Source organism: Taudactylus pleione, unplaced genomic scaffold (genome assembly GCF_031769625.1).
Source record: "Taudactylus pleione unplaced genomic scaffold, aTauple2 ptg000485l, whole genome shotgun sequence".
Lineage (NCBI taxonomy): Eukaryota > Metazoa > Chordata > Amphibia > Anura > Myobatrachidae > Taudactylus > Taudactylus pleione.
In genome coordinates, this window is record NW_028284887.1 from 8101598 (window position 1) to 8126949 (window position 25352).

Sequence of the window (25352 nt, forward strand, 5' to 3'; positions counted from 1 at the left end):
AGATGCTCTGACATGGGGGTTCCCTATGGTACCCCCCGACTTGGCTTGCTGAAGGTGTTTTTAAACGGGCTCAATAGCTGCTAAATAGCGATTTTGTATAAGTGGTGCAGAATAGTATTCAGGAGATTTTTTTGCAGAAAATAATTTATCCCAGCAAATTTGGGGTACTTGAAAATGGGGGCCAGGATATTTTAAAGTTGCTAAAGTTAAGTTTAAAAAAACTTGAAAAATGCACCTGCCGCAAGCACTTGCAATGAAAAAAACACCTGGGGCATACTTTGGGACCCCCCCAAAGTCAAGTTCGCTAGTTTTTAACTTTGTCCCCCAACATTTTTTTTTTTCGCCCCCAAAATCAAAGTGATTTTTTTTGGGTGTTTTTAAAAAAAATTAAATTGACACAGTTTACCTTAGGGGGACTATCTGAAGGCTGCACGGGGGTTCCCGCAACGTTGCACCCCAAAACCCCAATTCTGCACTATTTTCGGCCTGCTATTCATAGGCAAAACTTTTCCACCTATTACATTGCATTGACTTTCTGCCTAGGCGAAAAGTCTTCCAAATTGAATACGGAGTAAAATTAAAACAGGCAAAAATGACGTCATCGGCAAAACGTTTCCGCCAAAAACACGCGAAAATGGCTTTTTGCTCCAAAGTGAATACAGCCCATAGAGGGCGTCTTTAAGCCAGACAGTACGATTGCAGAATTTGCATCCCCGGCCCCTTTTGGCAGCGAGCAAGCGCAGCTTAGCGACCGGGCCTGATTCAGGCCCTGTGTCCACCTCTGAAGCAGACCCACTGCCCTAGAAAAATTGTCTTTACTCTTTTGGGGCCACAGTTCATATTATACAGCTAAAAAGTAACAAAGTCAATAGTAAGTGTCTTATAATATTATTCCACGTGAAAAATTAGAACTCGAAACACAGTAAAGTCTCTAAATGAAAAAAATATTAATGTTATGCACAAGTGATGCCAATATATGTATAAATTCAGCAAATATTATATGAGTTCAACTCAAAAAAAGGGGAGATTTATCAAACCTTGGAGAGGGATAAAGTGGAGAGCATGGTGGCTCCAGAGGTGGGGCTGCAGCACAGTCCACAATTCAAATAGGGGAGTCACTCTAACTGCCACCCCAAACTCTGGAAAAAACATCGCCGGTCAGGACTCACTGGCAGTTGGTGCGGCTCCCCTATATGAATTTTGGACTTCGCTGCAGCCCCAGCTCTGGAGCTGCCACTGGTGGAGAGAGATAGAGGCCCAGATATATCAACAAGTGATATTCATGTTATCACTCATTACTAATCTTACGGTTTGGAGCTGATTGGTTGGGGCACCATTTAATGGGACATACACGATAAAAGTGAACGATCACGATATCGTTCATATCGTCCAGTGTGTGTGCACCAAACCACCAACGATGCTCGCTCCCGCGGATCATTAACAATCTGACTCGTTGACAAATCAGGCCCAAACTAACAACTAATCAGCTCCTGTTATTTTTTAAAAACAGCCTGTTAGGAGCTGACTGTTTGGTTCTTTATCTCTCTCCATTTGATCTCTCTACAAGTCTTGAAACATTTCCCCCATAATCTGAGCTGTCTAATCTCAGATTATGGGGTTAGAGCAGAGTACTGTATAAAGTGGTTTGATCACCGAGATTTGTCTAAACACATGTATAGATAATACTGACACATCTATGAATTATCAACCATTGGGCCAAGTGGGCAGAGCAGAAGGTGTATTAGCACTTTTAGGCTGTAGCTTTAAAAAAAAGAGGTATTATCAAATATTACTGGTCAAAATTGCAGAACTACCGCAGTTCTAGGACAGAAACACAGAGTACTGTGTACTGTTAGTGTATGTCTAATAACACAATGTATATTTTTTGGGTGAATTTGTGACAATGTACTGCTTTACTGGAACTAATCAATGCTACCCAAGGTTATGATACATTACTACAAAATTCAATGAAAATGTCATGATGCATTCATAATTGTTTTGCTTTAAAAGTATTTTTCTATTTTTGTTAGTTGGCCTACACAGAAGAATCAATTTGTATTATTATTTTTTTCATTACAATTTTTGGATTGAAGCTTCCTCACTGGTAGGCAATATTTACTAACTTAGATTATTCAATCTTATTTATGTTGACTGGGAACAGTCATGATGACTTATCTTGTTATACAGTATATACTAATAGAAGAAAATAGTTTTAAAAAGCTTTGCAGTAACATACAATGCATGCTCAATTCAAGTCACTAGGGCTTATTTACTAAAATCGCACAAAACGATAACATCTAATCAGACAATTGCTTTCATTTCCAGCTTACACTATTACTGTTTGGTTGTTATGTTTTAGTGACATTTTTACTAAACTAAAAATATTAAGTGGTCTATTTTTCATTCAATATTTGTAGGATATCCCCTGGAAAAAAAAACATTTTCGGGGGGTACCCACAAATATTAAGTATACTGCATATGTACCATGGATGGTTGGCAGCGAATATCTCCAATATCTGCCATAGCCAGGGCCAGATTAAAACCTTTAGAGGCCCTGAGCACTTAAAAGATTTTCGTGCCCCCATATATATATTTGCTCCCCAATGAAAAGTAATCTCCAAAATTCTTGCCATGGCCTTTAAATACCTCCAAAATGGGAGAATACCCCCCATCTGGCAACACTGTACTAAGCGCTGCTGCACTCACTCTCAGTGGATGACTAAATGGGACAGCCGACATGACCAAGACTAGAACGATAATGTGAGCCTTGGTGGACCGTGTGGCAGTTTACCAGTTAATAGATTCTAATTTTGTTGTATTCCCAAGATTAATGTATATCATTAATCTCCATTATTACTATTTTATTATTATTTTATTATTGTATATAGCCCCTTTTTGTGGAACCTGGTTCAGCTGCACCATTTGCAGTTTGCACCATATGGTTCATGCTAAATCTGGCAATGGAAAATTTCTGTGGTGCACCCTCTTCCCTTGATGCCCTGAGCATGTATTTATTTTGCTTAATGGTTAATCCAGCCCTGGCCGTGGTCCCCCCAATTGCAACCGCAAATGCAGCCCCCATCATTTTCTATGGGCCCTGCTATGCAGTCGAAATTACCAAGCTTCGGAAAGCGAAGCCCCAGTAGCTAACACCATCTCCAGATGGCGTTAGCCTATAGCAGCCTATGGGTGGGCTGTTTTCACAGATATTCTGGTTACACGACTGAGTAGGGTGCCGTATAGTGGAGGGCAACATGGCCCGGCTGTGGCCAGCGACATGAAAATGTAAACTCGGACGGGTGACAGTCAGAATGTGTCACTGTGACACAGCTGCCTGCACCGCGCCATTACAAGGAGTGGCCGTGGCTCCTTAGGTTTGTATGGGCCGGGCGAGTCTACGGTAGAATTGAGAATCTGAACGCTCTGAGATGGGGTGTTTCATTCTTACTACACACATACACACACACTTGAGGTATGAACTTAATGGATGGAAGGGTCAAGATAATGTGAATTAACAGTGGCACATAAATATTGCCTGCCCCCTGCACCAAACTTGAGATACTATTTCGCAGATTCTTTCGGAGTGGGATGCTCAGAATCCCTCTCTGCCGGCCCTCGGTGACAGAGACACAGGTTACATGCTCCATCTGCACACTCTGCACTGCCTTACTGGGCAAGTACAGAGAGTGCCCCAGGAAGTTCACAATTACGAAAGCCTGATGCCGACACTTCCCCGGGACAGGGCTTTCTCTCAAGCTCTTTATTATGATAAATACCTGTGATAATATCTAATATCACAATGCGATATTAATTAACACATCACAATTGCATTTTGAATGCAAATTGTGCTAAATATGCCCCTAATGTGCTCTAATGACTTCACATATGGGTTTTACAGCAATAATGTAGTATCCAGTGTGTACATGATAATCCAAGAACATTGGTAAAATAGATTGTTTGCAAGATTCAGAATGATACATTTTACATTTCAGGTTATATTAGAAGACATATCCAACATGCCAGTCATTCCCTTAGCATCAACTAAGGAAACGTTAAGTCTTAATGCTAAAACATTTCTTATTTCATTCAACAGGGTGACAAACGTTGATTGTAAAACTGTAATATGATCATTCCATACCATAGAAAAAGGAAACAATGTATAGCAAGGAAACTATCTTACTTGTAAACCAGCGAGAAGGCTTCAGAACATATTGCAGGACAAGGGACCACCCTCACTAACATGTGGCCAAGAGCCGCTGGGAAGTGAGCTCTGGTCACTTTCTCAAATACAGAGCTGAAGGTGTTGACATCTGCCACCTTACTGTTGATGTCCCCTCCTCCTGTATCCAGTATACTGCCACCATGAAGGACAAGAGCCAGGACATGTGTCTTGCAGCTACTTTCTGGTGCTATATCCTATATAGAGAGAGAAGAAAACAATGAAAATTTGATTTTATTGGGAATACAGCACTTTTTCAATACTTTTTATTGTTGGATAATTGAGTTTGGCCTGGTATGCTGGGCTTTGTAGAATCCAACAGTTGTAAAGCTACAGGCTGCCTACCTATGACTTCAGTTAAAGCAGATGATCAACCAATTTTATTTTTTTATGGCTATACCATCCTTGGCCCCAGCTGATAAAGCTGTTGGGATCTCATGTGTCAGCCCATGATGTCCCAGTGACACCTTCTGGTAACTGTAATGGTAAGAAGTGACTGTAAGGGGTGACATCATGGAAAAGTTAGTATGTATAAAGTAGGGGTGAGCGGGTTCGGTTTTACTCAGTTCTTATCGCCACTACCGCAAATTTGGCTCGATTTTATTCGCTATCCAAAACACATGTTCGGCGATAGCCAATAAAAAGATCCGGGTAAAACCGAGTAAAACCGAACCCGCTCACCCCTAGTATAAAGCACTAAGTGCAACATATGGATAAAGCTTATAGATAGAGCCATGTCAACCATCCACTAAGCTTTATTCACATACTACATATTGGTGTATACATTCTGTATTTTAGAGGGCAGTAATCACTACCAGCTCCAGAATGAGTAGTTTCTCTGGAACTGTGATATTGGAGCTGCACAATAAATATTTTGCATTGATTGCTCATGGTTCTCCTGCTTATAGAACATATAGGCCCGCTCACAGTCGCTGGCTGCTCACTGGGATTGTGGGCATTTTTTTTTGTTCTCCGGCCGCCTTCGCAAAGCTGTGGGAGACCACCCACAGCTTGTGCGAGCGGCCAGGAGACCATCGCAATAATCGCAACCATCGACCTTGTGACGAGACCCTTACGGTAGGGTCTAGGCTTCCGCAAGGCCGAGTGGACTTCCTGCTCTAACAGAGCAGGAAGTCAACTACTGACATCACTAGTGATGTCAGTAAGACCTCCCTACAAACGCCAGGCGTTCCTAAGGGAATGCCTGCGTTTGTCAAGCCACCCCCCCTACCTGCCCACAAAACAGTACGATCTGTCACTCACCATCGACAGCCGCCCGTCTTGTTGCGAGCCCCGTAGCGAATGAACTTCAGTCGCGCGGCAGGGCTCCCGGATGCGGCGCATGCACAGTGCATATACATCGGGCTACTTGCGAGCGCACAGCGCTCACGAGCGGCTCTGAATCATGGCCATAGTGTATTACAAGCTAAATCAGAAATATTTGGGCTAAACCTATTTTTATAAAAAAAAAAAAAAGTTTTGAACTAGAAGGGTGTTTTAATACCCAAGTTCTACAGGTGCCCAATGGGGTTTGGGGCTCATTATTGTGGCACAGATTTTTCAGGTAATAAATAGAGCTCTCCCATACATATACAATGTGTAAATTTTAAAACTTATTCAGTAAAACAATTTTACAAACAAATACATGTTTACAATTATAGCCATTTGCTATTATACTTCCACCACCTTCATGACGGTTTATGTTGTGCTTACAAGAAATGTAACATTTGGAGCACATGCAGGGTATCCAAGTATAGAGCTCTCCCTAAGGAACATTAAACACTTCTTAAAATACATTTTTACTTTTAAGCTTCTTTCATCCTTATTATATTGATAGCAGATGGGATTTTTACCAGCCATAATGTTTTCAAATCACAGCCTTTTCTAAAAGTGTCTATAAGAACATTCATATCCAGATTTTGCATGGAATTAGTAACATTTAGTGTACTTTTTTAAATCATTACAAAAAAAAAAATATGGAACATTTTTACAAATTTTATCTGCTCATGTTCCTGTCCATTTTTGCAGTGTTTTCACTATTACAATAAATATCCTCTATTATCATGGTAAAGAAGCTGCATGATGATGTACTCACCTCGCTGTCTTCTTGTATCTCAAAGCTGCTCTGTCTGGGGCACCGGTGTTTCCTCCCTTGGACCCGGTAGAGATCACCTATTTAACCAATTAAAAAGAAAACCAATTAATTCCACCCAATTGGAAAACGGAACAATGAGAACATGATAATGAGAAGCACTATTGTGTAATCAATGTCATACAAGTAAGATTATCATTATTATTTAAAAATAAATGACCTATTCCACCAGGCGGGTACAGCTGGGGGTGAAGCACTCCTTTATTACAATATGGGAGCACAACCTGTTGCGGCTCTACATCTCAACAATGAGACAGGCATAATAAGGATAAAATAAGCCCTGCCCATGATCTGTCCAGCCTTTTGCAAGAGCCTTCCCAAAATGGCAACTTGTGGTTGAAACTGGGCCTGATTCAGACTCGGTCGCAAGCGCTGAGTGCTCGCAACCGGGTTGATGGTGGCCCAGAGCGCATGCGTACGACGGAGCCTGCTCCGTCGGGCGCATGCGCGAGACCCGGATAGCGAAGGCAATCCGTCGCTCCGGGTCTCACACCAAAGGGGGCGTGCTGTCGATGTTGCGTGACAGCACGCCCCCTTTGGTGGGCGGGCCGGGGGGGTGGCTGTCCAGACGGAGGCGTTTCCATGAGAACGCCTACCGTTTGGGGATGGCCCCACTGACATCACAAGTGATGTCAGTGGGAGAGCTTCCAGCTCTGTTTGAGCCAAAAGCTCTCTGGGGCTTGCGGCCACGAGACCCTACCACAAGGGTCTTGTCGCAAGCCCGATGGTCGCGATGGTCTTGACCATCGCGACCATCATCCTGGCTGCTCGCATTGGCTGTGGGTGGCAACCCACAGCAATGCAAGCGGCAAGGAGGCCGCTCCATAAAAAAAAAAAAAGATGCCCTGATTCAGAGCGAGCGCTCTGTCATAGCGTCCGGCTCTGAATCAGGGACTCTGCCCATTGTTATGCAAGCACCACTTCTTTCATGGTAAGTGATGTGGAAAAGGTGTTATGCTTGTGGCAAATTCTGTGGAGACGTGGCATGCGAGAGCTTATGCAGCCCATACACGGTGCAATAAAAAGACGTACAACCTGTCTTATATGATTTCCCTTGAAATTTTAGATACGATGTGTTCAAAGTAGGGATGTGCGCCGGACCATTTTTGCCGGATTTGGATTTGGTTCTAATTCGTCGTCCGGCTTTGGATTTGGATTTGGATTTGCCAAACTGCGGTGACTGGCTTTGGATTTGGATTTGGATTTTTTTACAATAATTGACAAAAAAAGCTAAAATCACATAAATTGGTCTTTTTTTTCTTCCTAGAGTATTATTAACCTCAATAATATTAATTTCCAGTCAATTTAGACCATATCACAGCTTATAATATTGTTTTCAACATTATTGGCCAAAGGTTGCAGTGAGCCGACTGGTTACACTAAGCGACAAAGCAGCGGCACAACGACACAGACGCCACAGTATAAAGCACATCTATGACACATTGCCACACAGCAGTGGCAGAAATGAAAAGTAGTGCACCCACCCAGTGGGGTACGGCCAGCAGAGTCACAGTACTTGTTTACAAAGTGGGCTACGGCCCTAGGAGTCACAGTGCACAATCTTATTCGCATTACACCGCACATAGGGCCTGATTCACATTACACCATAAAGTAGTGTCTCTTATTTATGTTACGACACACAGTAGTGCCCCTTTTACACAATGCCCACAGTAGTGACCCTTTTACACAATGCCCACAGTAGCGGTGTCCCTTACACAATGTCCCCCAGCAGTGGTGCCCCCTATGCAGTCCCTTTAGTAGTAGGGTCCACTATGCAGTGCCCCCAGTAGAATGCCCCCCAGTAGTATGCCCCCCATTAGCAGGCCCCCCCAGTAGTATGCCCCGCATTAGCATGCCACCCAGTAGTATGCCCCCCATTAGCAGGCCCCCCCAGTAGTATGCCCCCCATTATCATGCCACCCAGTAGTATGCCCCCCAGTAGTATGGCCCCCCCAGTAGTATGGCCCCCCCAGTAGTAGGCTGCCCCAGTAGCAGGCCCCCCCCAGTAGTAGGCTGCCCCTGTAGTAGCCCCCCCTGTAGTATGGGCCCCCCCTGTATTATGGCCCCCCCTGTAGTAGGCTGCCCCAGTAGCAGGCCCCCCCCAGTAGTATGGCCCCCCCCAGTAGCAGGCCCCTCAGTAGTATGGCCCCCCCAGTAGCAGACCCCCCAGTAGTATAGCCCCCCCCAGTAGCAGGCCCCTCCAGTAGTATAGCCCCCCCCAGTAGCAGACCCCCCCCAGTAGCGCCCCCGGCCCTTGCACAAATTAAAAAATAAAAACTTACCTGTATCCCCGCTCCCGCGCCGTCCGCTCTGTCACACGCTGAGGAGGGAGCCGGAAGACGGAGCTCATGTGTGAGCTCCAGCCGGCTCCCTCCGTGCAGCAGCCAATGAGAGTCTGTGTGACTCTCATTGGCTGCTGTAACAAACACACAGCTGCCGCTGGCGGCTGTGTGTCTGTGTCTGTGTAGGGCAGAGCGCTATCACTGCCCTCTGCCCTACACACGAGGAGACCTGATGTCGGATTCTCTAGTGAGAATCCGACATCAGGCGGCCGCCGTTCGGCCCCGAACGGGGATCCGAGTCAGGCGGTGAACACCCGAACAGGGTTCGGGTGGACTCGGATCCCCAATGTTCGGAGCGGTTCGGATTCCACAGAATCCGAACCGCTCATCTCTAGTTCAAAGGTGTACGATTTTTCATACGATCATACGATCCGATGCTTCGTAAACGATTGATCGGTTGTTCACATAACCATTACGATGAATCTGCTGGAATGTGAATAGGGGAGGGCTTATCTAGGGGGTATACAAGGCAGCCACCATTTTAGGTATGTTATATACTCTGCTCTGTGACTAGTGAAGCTTGGTGATATACCTGCTGAATGCTGTATGGGCGGCCTTAGACTATAACACATACCGAATGAGTAAAAATCAGTTACTACAGTTAATTGTTAAATTTTAATGTATTGGACTATATTTTTTTTCATACAGAATGATATGCATTCAATGGTGACTTTATAACAAAATTATTATTAAAAAATATGAGTATACCTTGTGCTTGTAGAAATAGAGCAATAGGTCAACTTAGTTTGTGCAGTTTGACTTTAAATTGAACATTAATTTCTCAGTCCATTTAATTGTAGGTTACCTCTGTGTTTATCAAAAGAATATGTGATCTTTAAGGGTCATCAAGTTTTATAACAACATTCATAATTAAGGGCCTGATTCAGAGCCACTCGTAAGCGGTAGCTCGTTCGCTCCGAGCGATGTTTGGCCAACTGCGCATGCGTACGGATCGTTATAGGCATGCGCGAACCAGTCAGTGCGGTCGAAATTCATGTGCTCGCAAAATAGCGAATGCCTGCTAACTTGAGTGACAGAATGAGGCGTATGTGGGTGGTAACAGGGGAAGGTGCTTGAAAACGGGGAGTGGAAATCAGAACGCAGGCATGTTTAAAGGTCAAAACGGGCGTTTTATGGGTGTGCATAATTAAAACAGCAGCGTCATTAACCACGTCACTGGGTTATTTTATAGCCAGAACTGCTCGCAAAATTGTGGTAGCAAAAACCGACCACAAGAATAGCGAGCAGTTCATACCCTGTTCGATGTACTCGATTAATCTAATAAATAGCGGACATGACGTAGGATGCGAGCGGCCAGGGGGCGTAGTTTCCCAAAAAGCGACCGCAAGTTTTGTTCGCTCGTTCAGACCTAGAGGCGTGAACAGACCGCAAACAGCGAATGGTTCATTTGAATAGCCACCCCTATTTTCAGGACGAGCGAGCGCTAATTGCGTCCGGCTCTGAATGAGGGCCTAAGTTTTTAATTGGCTACTCTTTTAGTTAGCATTTCCCCCATGAAAGCAGGCATGTTTATTACATGTGTTCAACTCCAGACTCAATATGAGCATATGCTAATAATGGAATATAAAAGTGTATTTTATATTGTGTTTCAGCCTTAAAGTGTGATGTGTGTTGTGTCACAATAATTCACTTTATTGCATTTGTTTAGATCTTTTTTAGCCAGTCATTTTAGCATTGTTGTTTTTTGTTGCTGAATGTTTTGTTTTCCGCAGGGCAAGAAGTCATAGAATAGTGGAAGTGTTTTACATTAGATGAACAATTAAACCACATACTCAAGTTCTGGATTAGGTGTTAGATTGCCATGACACAGTCAAGCAACATTTACTATTATGAGGGATTAAGGGATCTTAGGGCCTGATTCAGACCCACTCGCAAGCGGCTGTCCGCTCGCAAGTGGGTCGATGTTGTGCACTGCGCATGCGCACGACGGCGGGAGCTCCGTCGTGCGCATGCGCCAGACGCGACGAGCGAAGGACTTTCCTTCACTCGTTGTGTCTGATCAAAGGGGGCGTGCTGTCGATGTTGATTGACAGCACGCGCCCTTTGGTGGGCGTGCCGTGGGCGTGCCTCCCTGACGGGGGCGTTCCCAAGGGAACGCCTACCGTCAGAAGCCGGCCCACTGACATCACTAGTGATGTCAGTGGGAGTGATTTTGGCTCTGATAGAGCCAAAATCACTCCGGGCCTTGCGGTTGAAAAACTCAACCACAGGCTCCGGCTCGCAGTGGCGATGGTCGCGATGGTCAAGACCATCGCGGCCATCAAACTGCACGCTCGTACAGGCTATGGGTGGTGACCCACAGCTATACGAGCGTCCGGGAGGACGCTCCATAATTATGGAGGGCGGCCCTCATTCAGAGCGTGCGCTCTGCTCAGAGCGTACGGCTCTGAATGAGGGCCTTAATTTGTTTAGGATTGGGCCCAGGAGTTGCAGAGTGTTGTAGTACTACAGTAGCAATATAATATTAAATCTTTACAAGTTAATATAATAACAGTAAGAACTATGGTAAGATATAAGGGCAAAGAAAATAATAGACAATTAAGGCTGTTTACACAAGTTGTTTTTAACATAATTTAATGCTATAAATGTGTTAATCGAGACAGAAAGGTACAGTAATAAACCACACTTTTTTATAGACAATCAAATCTACAAATTCCATTTAAGCATATGTGCATAGATTTGTTATCTATGAAGTGGAGAAGCAAACATTTGCACTGGCCTAATGGAGAAAGTGAATTTACAGACGTGTTCCTTGCTTTACAGGGGGATGTGCCGAATGGTACCAGGGACAGGTAATGTGTGTGAATGCTGGGTCCCTTCTTTCACACCTAATGGATAGCAGAAAATGGCAGAAAAGTGGAGCAAGTGAGAAGTGGGATAGTGTGGCCAAGTTTAAAAGGCAGGTGGCACTTAGAAACTAAGTTTCGCCGGTGACGTCATTTTGCCAGGTGAGGACTTATCCCCGTATTCAATTCTAAAGACTTTTCTTTTGAAAAAGGTGCGTCTTGTAACCAGTGGAAAAGATTTGCCTCTGAATGGAGGCGGAAAAAAGTGCAGAATTTGGGGTTTGGGGTGCAAAGTTGCGGGAACACCCCTGCAGCCTTGGTATAGTCCCCCAAAGGTAAACTGCGTAAACAAAAAAAGTTAAAAAAAAACATTAGTTCACCCCAAAAAAGTTTTTTCGTTTTGGGGGTGGAAAAAAACAAAGTTGGGGGATAAAATTAAAAACTAGCGAAATAGACTTCAGGGGGTCCCCAAAGTATGCCCATGTGTGTTTTTGATTGCATGTGTTTGCTGAAGGTGCATTTTTTAAGACCTCACTTTAGCGATTTTTAACCATGCTTGCACCCATTTTCATGTACCCCAAATTTGCTGGGACTATTTTTTTTTGCAAAAAAAACCTGCTAAATGCTTTTCTTCACCACTTGTGCAAAGACGGTAAATAGCAGCTATTGAGAGCATTTAAGCACAACAAATACCTTCAGTAGGGCTATCTGGTGGTATCCATAGTGATTCCCCATGTCAGTGCATCTTTTGGGGGGTGTCAGGCAGATTTCCCCAAATCTGACAGAACTTTCGAGATTCGCCGGGACGCGTTTTTGCATCCTTTGGAATTGAATAGGGTGAAAAGAAGCCGCAAGCACGGAAAGTATTTCACCAAAAACATGCGATGTAGGCGGAAATTTCGGCAGGCGAAAAGTCCGGCCCTTAGTAAGGCAACATTTCCAGAAAGAATTTCACCCTGGAGCAGCATTTCTCTATTAGGGAAAAAAAAATGTATATGTAAAAGATTAAAAGATAAAGGCAAGGTTGCGAGTAACGGTTAGATGTGCCAAGAGCTGATTCCACAGGACGTTTTGCGTTCGTACTGTATATAGTAGGCAAACCATACCCGAGGTTATGGAGTTGGCAAATATCAGAGCCATGACACATTGCTTTCTTACTGTACATATGTTTTGTACAAAACCAATCTGCAAGTCTTTATCTGGTCATCTTAGCTGGATGCAGACTGTTCAATCTCTGGGTCTGATTCAGGTTGGATTACAATGCTGCGTTCGCATGTGCTCGGCCACTGAGAAAATATGCTGATGAATGCATTCGCACTGCTGTCACAGCACAAGATGCAGACGCCCAGCACTACATAATGCCGCCCCCTTACCCTCTTCTCATATCCGTACTAATGTGCAAGTATGCAAAATCATCGTTAAAAATCGAGTAACATCGGAGCTGCACGCACAGTTGTGGCTGACATGACCCTGCTGCAGAAGTTGCTAAACTTCCTGCACGCAGGTTGCGTATGGGTTCACAGTGAATAATTAATGCACGCCCCTGCAACGGCATATGAACGCACTGACACACCAACGTTCGCACGACCACCTCCCAGTCACCACCCAGAAACGCCACTTCCTGTCAATCAATGAGTGATGGGTTTGCGTACTGGCTGCGATCACATTCTCGATCGCACCACCTGGTTCTTGCACGCATACTGCGTCTCATACGCATGCGCAGATTGCAAACATCGGCCGGCTACGTGCGAACGTAGCATTGCGAACCAACCTGATTCAGGCCCTATGTCCCTTAATATGAGGGAGCACAGTATTTAACTGTGAAAGGAATTCAAGTGTTTGTCCCCTCAGAGGTGGCCCTATACTGTACTTTAATGTAAAGTATTAGGCACCATCTAGTTACACTTATTAGGGAGAGCTTATTTCTAGGAACAGTTCAATCAGTGCAATAAAAAGCTTCAAGCACACATTAATGAGGCTAACAAGGGTAGAGTCTCAGGAAGGAAACTGAAAAGATTCAATTGTACTGTGGGCACCTACCACGATGGGCGGGTAAGCAGGGCTATTGCCCAGGGCAGCAGTCACCCTGTTGGCACCCATCTGCTCTCATCCACTGTTCCCAGAATGCCAGTGCTGGATGTGATGACGTTGTGCATGGCATTTTGGGAGTGGCCATGGTGAGAAGAGGATGGACTCGGAACAGCATCAGCGCATCTCCAGAACAAGCAGCAGCAATGAGGAGGGACCCGTATGCCTTCACAAGGTAAGAGTTAGACATACGGCTCCCACTTGGCAAACGGTGCCCCCCCGGCAAACGGCCCCTCCCCTTTGGGGGGGCAACAAAAAAAATCTTTCAGTTGCTGCCCCCCCCCCTTCCCCCCTCCCTGTCTCTTACCTAACTAGCAGCTGCAGATGATCAGGGGTTGTGATTTATAGTAATAGACTGCACAGACCCTGCACCGCATTACACCTACCTCCGTGCAGTGCAGGATCAAAAAACAGTTGAACATGGACATGAACATGTGTTTTTTATTTTTTTTAACCATTTGATAGGTAACTAACTGCCGTACTTAAACTGCTGTGGAACTAGTCATGCTAAAATTGTGACTGGCAACACCCATGATACAGAACAGCAAGAACTGCATGTTACAGATGAGTGACCACAAGTCTCAGCAATGCTGCAGGAAGCCAGCAAGGACACATATGGAAGTAAGGTGACACCATACGACTCAGTAACAGGGACCTGAACCCCCGATGTGTGAAGTTGGTGCTAGTTCCTCTATAAATGGCAATAAGTTGGAGCAGCCACCAGTATGCTTGCACTTGTATTTCCATATTTCCATAAGCGTCTGCATACCCAAGCAGTTGATGGCTGCCTGAGCTTGCTGGGACCAGTAGTGCTGCATATCAAAAATCCTATTTTTATTACATTTTAAGAGTACTGCTCCAACACCACCACCAAAGTCTCAGAGTCCCAATGCTATCTGCATCGTGGCTAGTTTGTAAAGCTCCCTTCATATCGCTCCACTTCCAACATCGATTTTCATAGTCTGCGCTGCAGAATGGGTTCCTGCTTGTCAGATCTCAGTATACAGGGATGACAAATACAAACATTTCTGTGTTCAAGCCTCAGAAATCTAACCACTGCTGCTACACATTTACTGCTGCTCTGGGAATACGTAGGAAAACAATAACATATAAATACATTATTTATACAGAGAAATTCAGTCAAATATGAAACAATCTATTCCAAACAACCCAAAGTTTATATAAGGTATTTTCTGGTTTTCTTTGCTGACATATTCCATCCAAGTTAGTCAATTTCTTATGTATTATTGGGCAGTATTGAAAGAATACAAATAGTACAGTATGTTTTACCTTTGACTAACCACATCTATAAAGCTAAATCAAATAACAATAAACAAAAGGAAAACTGTACAATTTCCCTGGTATTAAATAACTAATATATACTTTAGATGTAGAAGTCATCCAATTATAACAGTAATTGAAGCTTTGGTAAAGTAATGTTCATCTCCCCCTGTCACATTCTGAATTTTCTTGTTGTTGCAATGCAATCGACAACATTTTGTGCAATTCCTATTTAAATGCAGCATTAACAACGGCAATTGTGTTATTTTTTTTTTAAAGATGTCTACCACATGGGCATTTTCAGTAAAACAAAATACAACGCTAAATGTAACATTGGGTTGTTGGTTACTGTATTTGCTCTGTACCCCTTTATTAGCATTTTAATAACAATTATATTCTAATTTCCTCCTACTAACCTATATACATCTAGTTGCTATAAGATTTTTTGTAGAGACAGAGTGAGGCTGATTTACTAAACAATCGAGATTCACAGCTGAGTCCTATTTTTCTGCCTCATTCATGCAGTAGGTGCCACTCAGTTAGTAAGATCTACTTGCTGATGAAAACACACCGATACCTTTCCGGGCGTGATCATGTGTTTTACAAGTGGTTCCGTATAAGTGGCCACGAAAAACCTTATATGAAAATGCATGTAGACAAAGACATTTGATTGTTTATATATTCGAACCTAGGGGTTATGAGTCAAACCGAGCCCCGATTCGGGTCTTCCCACCAAATTCAGATCCCAAAACGAGGCAAAACATAATTCTCCCGGAGTCAGATCTCATATGTTTTAGATTCGATAAAAGTAATTCCCTCATGATCACGGGCGCCATCTCACACAGGACGCTGGAGGGTTAGGGTGTGTGGGGAGCGGGGCTGCAGTGCGACTGTGACTCTGTGATTAAGGGCTGTGGGTTACTGTGTGTCACACTCATCAGTGAAGGGCTGTGGGCTACAGCACTGTCTGTGACTGTCAGTGTCTGTCATCAGTGAAAGGCTTGGGCTGCAGTGCGATTGTGACTGTTATTAAGGGCTGTGGGCTACTATGTGTCACACTCAAGAGTGTCATCGTCATAATCAGTGAAGGGCTGTGGTCTGTAGCACTGTGACTGTGTCAGGTTCAGGCACTATAATTAAAAAATAATGTTCAGTAGGTGCCACCGTTACTAATAGCGCTGTGAATCACAGTGTTTAAAAAAATAAAAGTGTGCATAATTCAGGCACTGTACTTAAAACATAACATTCAGTAAGTGCCACCGTTATTAATAGCGCTGTGAGTTGCTCTGGATCAGTCATTAGAAGAGAAGAGCAGGAAAAGCAACCCAGCACTAGTGCTGCAGCCAGTCATGATAGTACTTCAACATCTACTAAAGGTGTTTAAGAAAGGGAACCTGAAATCTAAATATTTCACAATGTTAAAGAAAACATTACCTCTAATAACAAAGAGAATGCTTACTGCCCAAAAAAACGTAAAATTGCCAACATGCCATACACCACATGCAGTGGCAAGGAAAGGCTCAGGCCACGGCCTTTGTTTGTGAGTGGTGGTCCTGCTAGTGCTATTGCTGTTTCATGCAGTAGAAGAATGCCTACTGCGGAATCTGGGGCCAAACGCAGTCAGGCATCTTCTTCTGTAACCTCATATGATGATGATACTGCAACACCTTCTCACTCTAAAGCTGGTCACACATCTAAAGATTATCTGTCCAACCAGCCAACTAGTTGATTGGTTGGAATGAAAATCTGGTAAACTATGAAAGCAAATGACAATCAGCAATTTGCTCCCAAACACTGGAAAATGGACAAAAACTGTTGTTTGAACAAAGTGTTTAGATCAAACATTTAACAAACTGGCATTTAGGAGCAATTTGCTGATCATCATTTACTCCCATACGTTACCAGATTTTCATTCCAACCAATCAACTAGTTGGCTGGTTAGACAGATAATCTTTAGATGTGTGGCCAGCTTTAAGCTGCAGACACACAAAGATTTTCTGTCCAACCATCCAACTAGTTGATTGGTTGGAATGAAAATCTGGTAAGGTATGAAAGCAAATGACAATCAGCAATTTGCTACCAAATGCCGGAAAACGGACAAAAACTGTTGTTTGAACAAATTGTTTCGATCAAACATTTAACAAACCTGTCTGACGACCATTTTCATCAGTTTTTTGGCATTTAGGAGCAAATTGCTGATCATCATTTACTCCCATACGTTACCAGATTTTCATTCCAACCAATCAACTAGTTGGATGGTTGGACAGAAAATCTTTATGTATGTATGCAGCTTAAGTCTAGAAGATGTATCACCTTTAAAACAAACATATCAATGCCCCCAAAAAAAGAATAACACTAAGGCTGAAGAACAAACTTGTGTTCATAAAATCCCTGAGGAGAGTCTAGGGGTGTCCATTTTAGCTATGTGTGAGTCTGACATTTCTGATATTGTACTCGCAGAGAAGCCTCCTTCCACCATTTCTGCACCCTCTGCAAATGTGTGGATGAGCAGTGCAAGTAAAGATGGTGACATAATAGAAATTGAGGATGCTAGTGTGCAAGGGCAAAATGAGAATGAGGGGTATTTTTGTGTATTGGGGACTGTTGCTTTTGCATAGACAAACATTTTTATTGCAAAAGGAAAGAACACACTAAAGCCCTCACTCAGAGTCTCTCACAAGATGTGATCAGTCGCTTGCAAAAAGGGGCCGGGTGCGCAAATCAAACGATCGCTCTTTGCGCTGTAAGGATGCCATCTATGTCTTAGTGAGCGACGGCAGTTAGCGTATGCTGGACTATAAAACCTCCCATCTGTCACTCGCAGCACACGTCATCTCCGGGAAGAGTCTGATTAATCGTGAACATCGAGGGCCATCGGAGCTGCTCGCAGTGCTTGGGGTTGACCTAACCTACCCCAAGCACTGCGAGCAGTTCAGGCTAAAAAACAACCAAGTCACATGTGCGATGACGCTACTTTGCTAATTATGCATGCCCTTTAAATGCCGTTTTGGCGGCCAAACACGCCTGTGTTCGCACAACCACTCCCCCGTTTACAAGCACCTTCCCGTTACCACCCACAAACGGCACTATCTGTCACTCAAAGCAGCAACCTGAAAGTGGCTTGCGAGCTAGCAAATACAGATTGCAACAAATGATTTGCGCCCACGCACTGCGAATTATATGCATACGCTGATGTGCGTTTATCGCTCCCTGCGAGCAAGCGTGCCCTAACGAGAGACTTTGAATGAGGTCCTAAGAGATATTGATTCAGAACTGCTCGCTAGATGTGTATGCAAATTCAGCAAGGCAGGCGATCGTGCGGCAAGGTATTAACACGCCCACTAGGTCTCGCCGTACGATTACATTTTGTATGCAAATGCCCACCAGCCTGTCTTAAGATGCCCACTTGCGCACATCATCTCCAGGAAGTGTATGTAACATCGAGTACCATTGGATGCGATCGCAGCGCTTGTGGCTGACCATACCCTACTGCAAGCACTGCGAGCACTTCAGTGTAAAATCCAGCCAAGTGACGTGTGCTATGATGATGACACTGCCTCCAAATTATGCACGCTTCTGAAACAGCATTGAGACGCTGAAGCATGCCTGCGTTCGCACCTCCAGCCCCTGTCACCACCCACAAATGGCCTCTCCTGTCACTCACTCTGCTGGGCTGTCTATGCGAACGCTTCCTGATCTCTCGCATTGGTTTGCGCACGCACACCGTGATGCGTATGCATGTGCACAATGCGAACCATCGGCAACTACGAGCGAACGCATCTTAGCGAGCGGGTCTGAATCAGGTCCATAGGTCAATGTTAGTGGTATTGAAGGGAATCTACAAACATTCACCACAAATAATGTAAAATTTAACACAGATGAATTTTGTAGGTGCTACCCTTGATCCAAATATATATACAATAAACTTACAAGAAAAAAGGAATCAGTTTACATAGGTGTGTACTCAATCCCTTCTTAATTTAAATGATGTTAAAATAAAAAAGCTTAGAGAGATTAAAAAGATTGAAATCTTTATCACTTCTCTAAACTTTTTATTTTGCCTATTTACAAATACAGTGGATAAAATATACATTTAATAATTGAACATATTAAAGGTTATGTTTTAAGGAACCAATAATATATTTGATAGTAGGGCATAGTTATAATTTATCAGTGCTCTCAGAGTGCACCATATAATCTCATACTTTTTCTTTTGTACAATTGACAATGACAATATGAGTTTAGTATTTCTAAGAGAAGAATTGTGCTATCAAAGAATTATAGACATAAAATGTAGAAAAACTGGGAGTATAGGAAAACAAAATAAAAATGATTAAGACTATTTATGTGCAGTACAATCCCCTATAAATGTATGGGCAGACCATCTCACTTTAATGAAATAAATAGGACAAAGTTTTTACCTCTCCTTTCTCTATCCAGCACATTTCCTAAATTGAGCTAAGGGAATCAGACAGAAACTTTCACCCTACTCTTCTCCAACACAGTTCTTAATTTGCAGTAAAACATTTTCAAAAAGCAAAAGGATCATCAGAACACACTATATAATAGAGCACATGCCTCACTCTTGGTTTCTGGTGCCTTTGTGAGCGAACTCCCATGCTCAGGCACGGATCTCTCTTAAGGGCTGCATGGATTCTCACTGCTGGTTCCAGGCTACTTCTAACCACCATTCATATCTACAGAGACCATCTAGCTCACACAGTGGCGTACCTATAAATTTGCTCCCCCATGCCAAAAATGTTTCAGGCGCCCCCCCCCCAAAGATCAAACACACCCAAAGACGACAGTGACGTGCCTTACACATTATGACACACCAAGTAATGCAACTTATAACACAGTATGCCACACCAGAATGCCCCTTACAACACGTTATGCCACACAGCAATGCCCATTACACATGCCACACAATAATGCCATGTATAACACATAATGACATACAGTAATGCCCTTATAGCAAATTTATGCCATGCTGTAATGCCCCTATTTCACATTATGCCACACTGTAATGCCACATACAACCCATTATGCCACACAGTAATGCCACATACAACCCATTATGCCACACAGTAATGCCACATACAACACATTATGCCACACAGTAATGCCACATACAACACATTATGCCACACAGTAATGCCCCTTATACATTATCCCACACAGTAATGCCCCTAATAGCAAATTGTGCACACAGTAATGCCAAATACACATTATGCCAAACAGTAATGCCCATTACATCCCACCCTGACAGATCTACTTCACCAGCCCTCCTCTCTGCTCCTGCCAGTCTGTCACCTCAGCTCAAGACAGGTTGCACAGTTTTTATGTCCGTGTAGAACCAGATTATTGGGAACATAGTTTATAACCTGTAAACTGTGTGTGTCAAGTTAGTGCCCCTTATACAGTGCCCCCTGTAGTTGTGCCCCAAAATGCAATGCCCCCTATACTAGTGCCCCTCATGCAATGCCCCCTGCAATAGTGCCCCTTATGCAATGCTCCCTGTAGTAGTGCCCATTATGCAGGGCCCCCTGTAATTGTGCCCATTAAAGTAGTGCCCCCTGTAATGTGCCCATATGCAGTGCCCCCTGTAGTTGTGCCCCTTCAAGTAGTGCCCCTTGTAGTTGTGCCCCTTCTAATAGTGCCCCCAGTAGTTGTGCCCCTTTTAGTAGTGTCCCCTGTAGTTGTGCCCCTCCTAATAGTACCCCCTGTAGATGAGCCCCTTTTAGTAGTTCCCTCTGTAGTTGTGCCCCTTTTAGTAGTGCCCCTTTTAGTAGTGGCCCCTTTAGTTGTGCCCCTGTAGATAAGCACCTTTTAGTAGTTCCCTCTGTAGTTGTGCCCCTTTTAGTAGTGCCCTCTGTAGTTGTGCCCCTTTTAGTAGTGCCTGCTGTAGTTGTGCCCCTCAAGTGATGCCCCCTGTAGTTGTGGCCTCCCCAAACCTCCCCCCCGTACTTACCTGACACCGCGCGCTGTCATCCAGTCTGTCTTTCCTGCTGCCACGCTGACTGGATCTAAATAGACCCAGCAGACGCGGCCGCGCAGGTTCCCCAGGTCGCTGGTGATGTCATGACGTCACCCGCGCACTTCATTACTGGGAACGCTGGCCTCTCAAGTGATCGGAGGCTTCCTTAGCCTCCGATCACTTCAGAGGTTAGCGCTCACAGTTGCAGTGGCGTAACCACTGCCCCCGTCGCCCCCAAGCTACCCGGCGCCTCCAAGCCACCGCGGGGGCTGCGGGGGCAGTAGTTATGCCACTGAGCTCACAGGCTGTGACAAACCCCCAAGGAGCCCCAAGGTATCTCCTAACACTCATGTCCCAAATTCCACTTCTACGGGAATCCCAAGGAATCTTATACATACAATCAGGGTCATCCTGTCACTCCACCCCCCACACAAACTGTGATGCTTCAATATGGTAACCTCAGCGCAATGTAGACCATCAACCTAATGATTGCATAATCTATTCTAATGATATCAATGTGACCCCAGCAGACTACAGAGCTTCCATAGGTGACACCATCCACCTGTAAGTAAAATGCAGATTTGTTGTGGTGAGCTCAAGTACAATGAGCTTATTCTGACCCCCCATCACCTACAGTACTAGGCAAAACTTACAACTTCTCAACACAATACAAACCCTATTTTCTGAACTAATAGTTATTATTATTATTATTATTATTATTAAATTTCTTTATATAGTGATAACATTTCATTTCAGTAATTCAAGGGCGCTGCTTTTGAGGGCATTTTAAATCCTGACGTGAACTTGCACAAGATAACAGAGTTTGGCATTCTCACACAATGCAGCTACAGCCAACATTCATCTGCTCAGAATATTACAGTAAAAGAAGGTTAATTAGTGTCTGCTCGATGGTGAATCAATACTTGAATCCATTAAATCATAATTAATTTGCTTTTCTCAACAAGTTGCCTGATTCTGTATTGGCTGGAAAATTAGGATTTACTGAAGCGGCTGCGTTGTTTCATTAAGTTCTAAACCCTGCGAAAATAAGACTATTTCCGAGGATTTAGGATTTCTGTCTATGGAGTCAATCCTATTCAGGGCGAAGGGTGCGATGTGCCATTGCAATGGCATTAAAGTGCCGGCAACGGCCCGGCACGTCGCACCCTTCACAGCCCGACTCGACCCTGAATTCGGCAAATTTTGTTTGCGAGCAAAATTTTGCGAATCCAGGCTGTCGTAAAGTGCAGCCACTGCCGCGATGACTCGCACTGGCGAGATCATCGCACGGGATAGGACTGACCCCTTTATATCAAGAAACCATAGCAACGGCCCTCCTGTGACAGCTTTCCCATACAGTTTTTTTTATTCCTATTTTTATTTTTTACTTCAATATGCACTGGAAGCAGGAGACAGGGTTCCAATGCAGTCTACAAGACAAGCATGTTCAGAAGGGCTGCTGATTGGCCAGTGATGTGGTAAGTATCTGCTTAGTGCAGGAAACCTCGTGGGTGACTTGTCAGTCTCGGGGAAGCACTGTAAAGAACAGAATGTACTTACAGAGGTTCTGTTTTCGTGGGTATCACAAATTCCATTTTTTGTTTTGTTTTAAGAAGACCTTGGACTTCTACCTGAAGAAGGGGACCGAACACCTCTAAGGTAAGTATGAAGTGGGAGTGTGAGTGCGCATGGATGTGTAATAAATGTATAAATCATTCAGTGTGTGTGTCTCGTCTTTTTTTTTTTTCTTTACAGAGGGGTTAGAGGTGCCAGCAGGAACTTAGTGTCTGGGCATGGCGACACTTGTGGTTCTCCAAGTGCCACCATGCCGGTGCCCATCATGTGTGTCCCCCTCCTACGCTATTACCCCCCTGCTGGTTGAGCCCGATGCTGGTTACTAGAAATATCCCATCCTACCCCTGAAATTCCAGCACCAGAAGAGGCTCAAAGGTCCAGGGCTAGTTATGCTTTTTTGAGGGGGGGAGGGACGGTTGGGGGGCGACACCCTAATTTTTTTTTACACATTTTTAACCCTTTTTTAAAGCCTGTACAGATCACACTAATCTGTGCAGTGCTCAGCGGAGTCTATTGAGAAGGAGCCAATACAACTGAACTCACACACAACACAACACATTCAGTATCCTCACTGAATAAAAATAGACAGGCAAACATGATTTTTAGTAAATACATGATTTTGGTCGCAAAAAACTCATGCGAGTCCCTGTCATGCCCAGTGGGAGTGATTCAATTGTATTTTGTTGGGCTATTTGTTTTGGATGCACAATGGGGCATTCAATTGTTGCTCCATTCTGGTGTCGAAGCTGGAAAATTGGCTGAGACAATATCAGTATAAAATTAAATCGCGGCGACGCCATCTTGCGACTGGCCGCAAGACGCCATCATGGAAATGAGATTGCAAGATGCCATTTTGCGAATGGCCGCCCAAGCGCCATTTTAGATAAACTCACATTTAAGTACATATGGCGATATTACTATTAAGCACCATGCGATTGCATCTTTCCTCATTTCTCATACACACAGTAATACGCACAATTGCGCTGTTAACTAGTCGCATATTAGCGAATGCATAAGACCCCGAATGAAAACGCTGTTTAGTAGCTAAATGCGCACGCATACGCTCCAAGTTAACTAGCGTCCTTATATCAAACTCCGTATACTCACACATTACATATTCACATACAAGGTTTCATAAGCTTTAAGGTATAAGATTTAAGTTGTTCATTTAGTATAAATGCTATGAAATAAAGATTGTTTGGTAACTAAGGTTTTATACATGCTAAGTAAGCCGTGTTTGGTTTTGTACTGATGCATACTCTTTCCACAGTATTCCGGTGATATCGGTGGTGAGATCGCATCATGCATTCTCAACTTATGGACCGCAGAGACTTCAAGCAACAAAATATATATGATATAAATAACTGTTAGGATGTTGCATGTGGCGAGAATCTAGGGACCCTCAGTTGTCGGAGGCTGGGTTGTGTCTATTTGAATCAGCCTGTTAAATGCTCTGTAACAGATGGATCCCCCTTGGGAACCAATAGCATCAGCAACAAACGTCTCTATTGTTTTGTCTATTCCTGGGGGGTATAAATATGTGTGCCCCAACACTGGGTCTTTAGTCTTCGTGCTGAATGCTGATAGACGAGGGGTTTCTTGCTGATGCCTAACATCTGGTCCGGAAGCGCTGCGTATGTATACTGTACTTGGGTCTGTATAATTCCTTTGCGCCGAATTGTGTCTGGATCAATAGCGTGTAACTGACAGTACTTTTACTTGAATAATACTTGTGCTTTGGAACCACACATTCCAGGTCTTAAGTCTTTATTTACTGTATGACTGCGTACGCAAATTAGCGTCATCTTTAGAAGGTATAGGCAGGATATTAGAAGGTATAGGAAGGAGTGTATAGAGGTTCTGATCCAGTATCGTTACTGGCACAATAGCCACTGGCATCGGCATTACTGCTCACATCTTCAGGAGGGTGCTATAAACCCGTGGGTAGAATGCCCAAACAGTTAGGGTGTCCTAACCAGGACATTAGATAGGTTTGGCCATTTTACACGACTAAACCCAGTCTAATAAGATAGTGCTCCAGAAAAAGGGCCATGGCCTCATAGGGAAGGGCCTGGGAGAGAGATAGGGGAGACCAGGAGATGATGGGGATAAAAAAAAAAGAGGAAGCTACAAGTGAGAATGATAATAAACTAGAGAAGAGTGTGTTCGGAGCTAAGAGATCCGAACCCACCCGAATTTCGGGGATCTGGGGCGATCCGAGCGATGCTCAGATCTCCCTGCCTGCCCCAGATCTCTCACACGAGGCAAAACCTTGCAACACCGCTGTCGGGTCACGAGGTTTTGTATTGAGCGGACTTAAAGCATGCTGAGAGAGCCGTCTGTCACGGCTCTCAGCCAATCAGCGTTAAGTGTATAGAAAATGAACACTGAAGAAGATGGCATGCTGCCTGACACCACCGGCACCCCCCCGCGCTGCCGACACCGCCGGCACCCCCACTGGCAGCATCCCCCGTTGCCGACAAACACTGCTGCCGACACTGCCGGCACCCCTACACTGCTGCCCCATGTACTAAGGACACAGTCAGAGACCCCCACCCTGCCGACACTGCCGACACTCCCACACTGAGGACACCACCAGCACCCCTGCACTGCCGACACTGTCAGCACACATGCACTGAGGACAACGCTGGCACCCCGCTCTGCTGACAATGCCAGCACTCTGCACTGCCGACACAGTCAGTAAACCTGCAATGAGGACAACGCTGGCACCCCCGCTCTGCCGACACTGCCGGGACCCTGCATTGAGAAGACCTCTGCACTGACGACACAGCCAGCAAACCTGCACCGTGGACATCACTGGCAGCCCCGCACTGCCGACACAGCCAGGACACCTGCACTAAAGACACCGCTTGCACCCCCGCACTGCCGACATCACCGGTACCCTTCACTG

At 44.4% G+C, this 25352-nt stretch overlaps 1 protein-coding gene across 1 annotated transcript in view; it reads right to left on the reverse strand.

Annotated features, from left to right (window-relative positions):
• The window catches only part of PITPNM3 (PITPNM family member 3), a 767267-nt gene that overhangs the window by 274766 nt on the left and 467149 nt on the right, over positions 1-25352 (reverse strand). The window contains exons 4-5 of the mRNA XM_088449478.1: positions 6315-6391; positions 4181-4416 (exon numbers count right to left, since the gene is read on the reverse strand). Of these exons, the coding sequence (XP_088305604.1) occupies positions 4181-4416; positions 6315-6391 (313 nt within the window). The remainder of the gene's footprint in view (positions 1-4180; positions 4417-6314; positions 6392-25352) is intronic.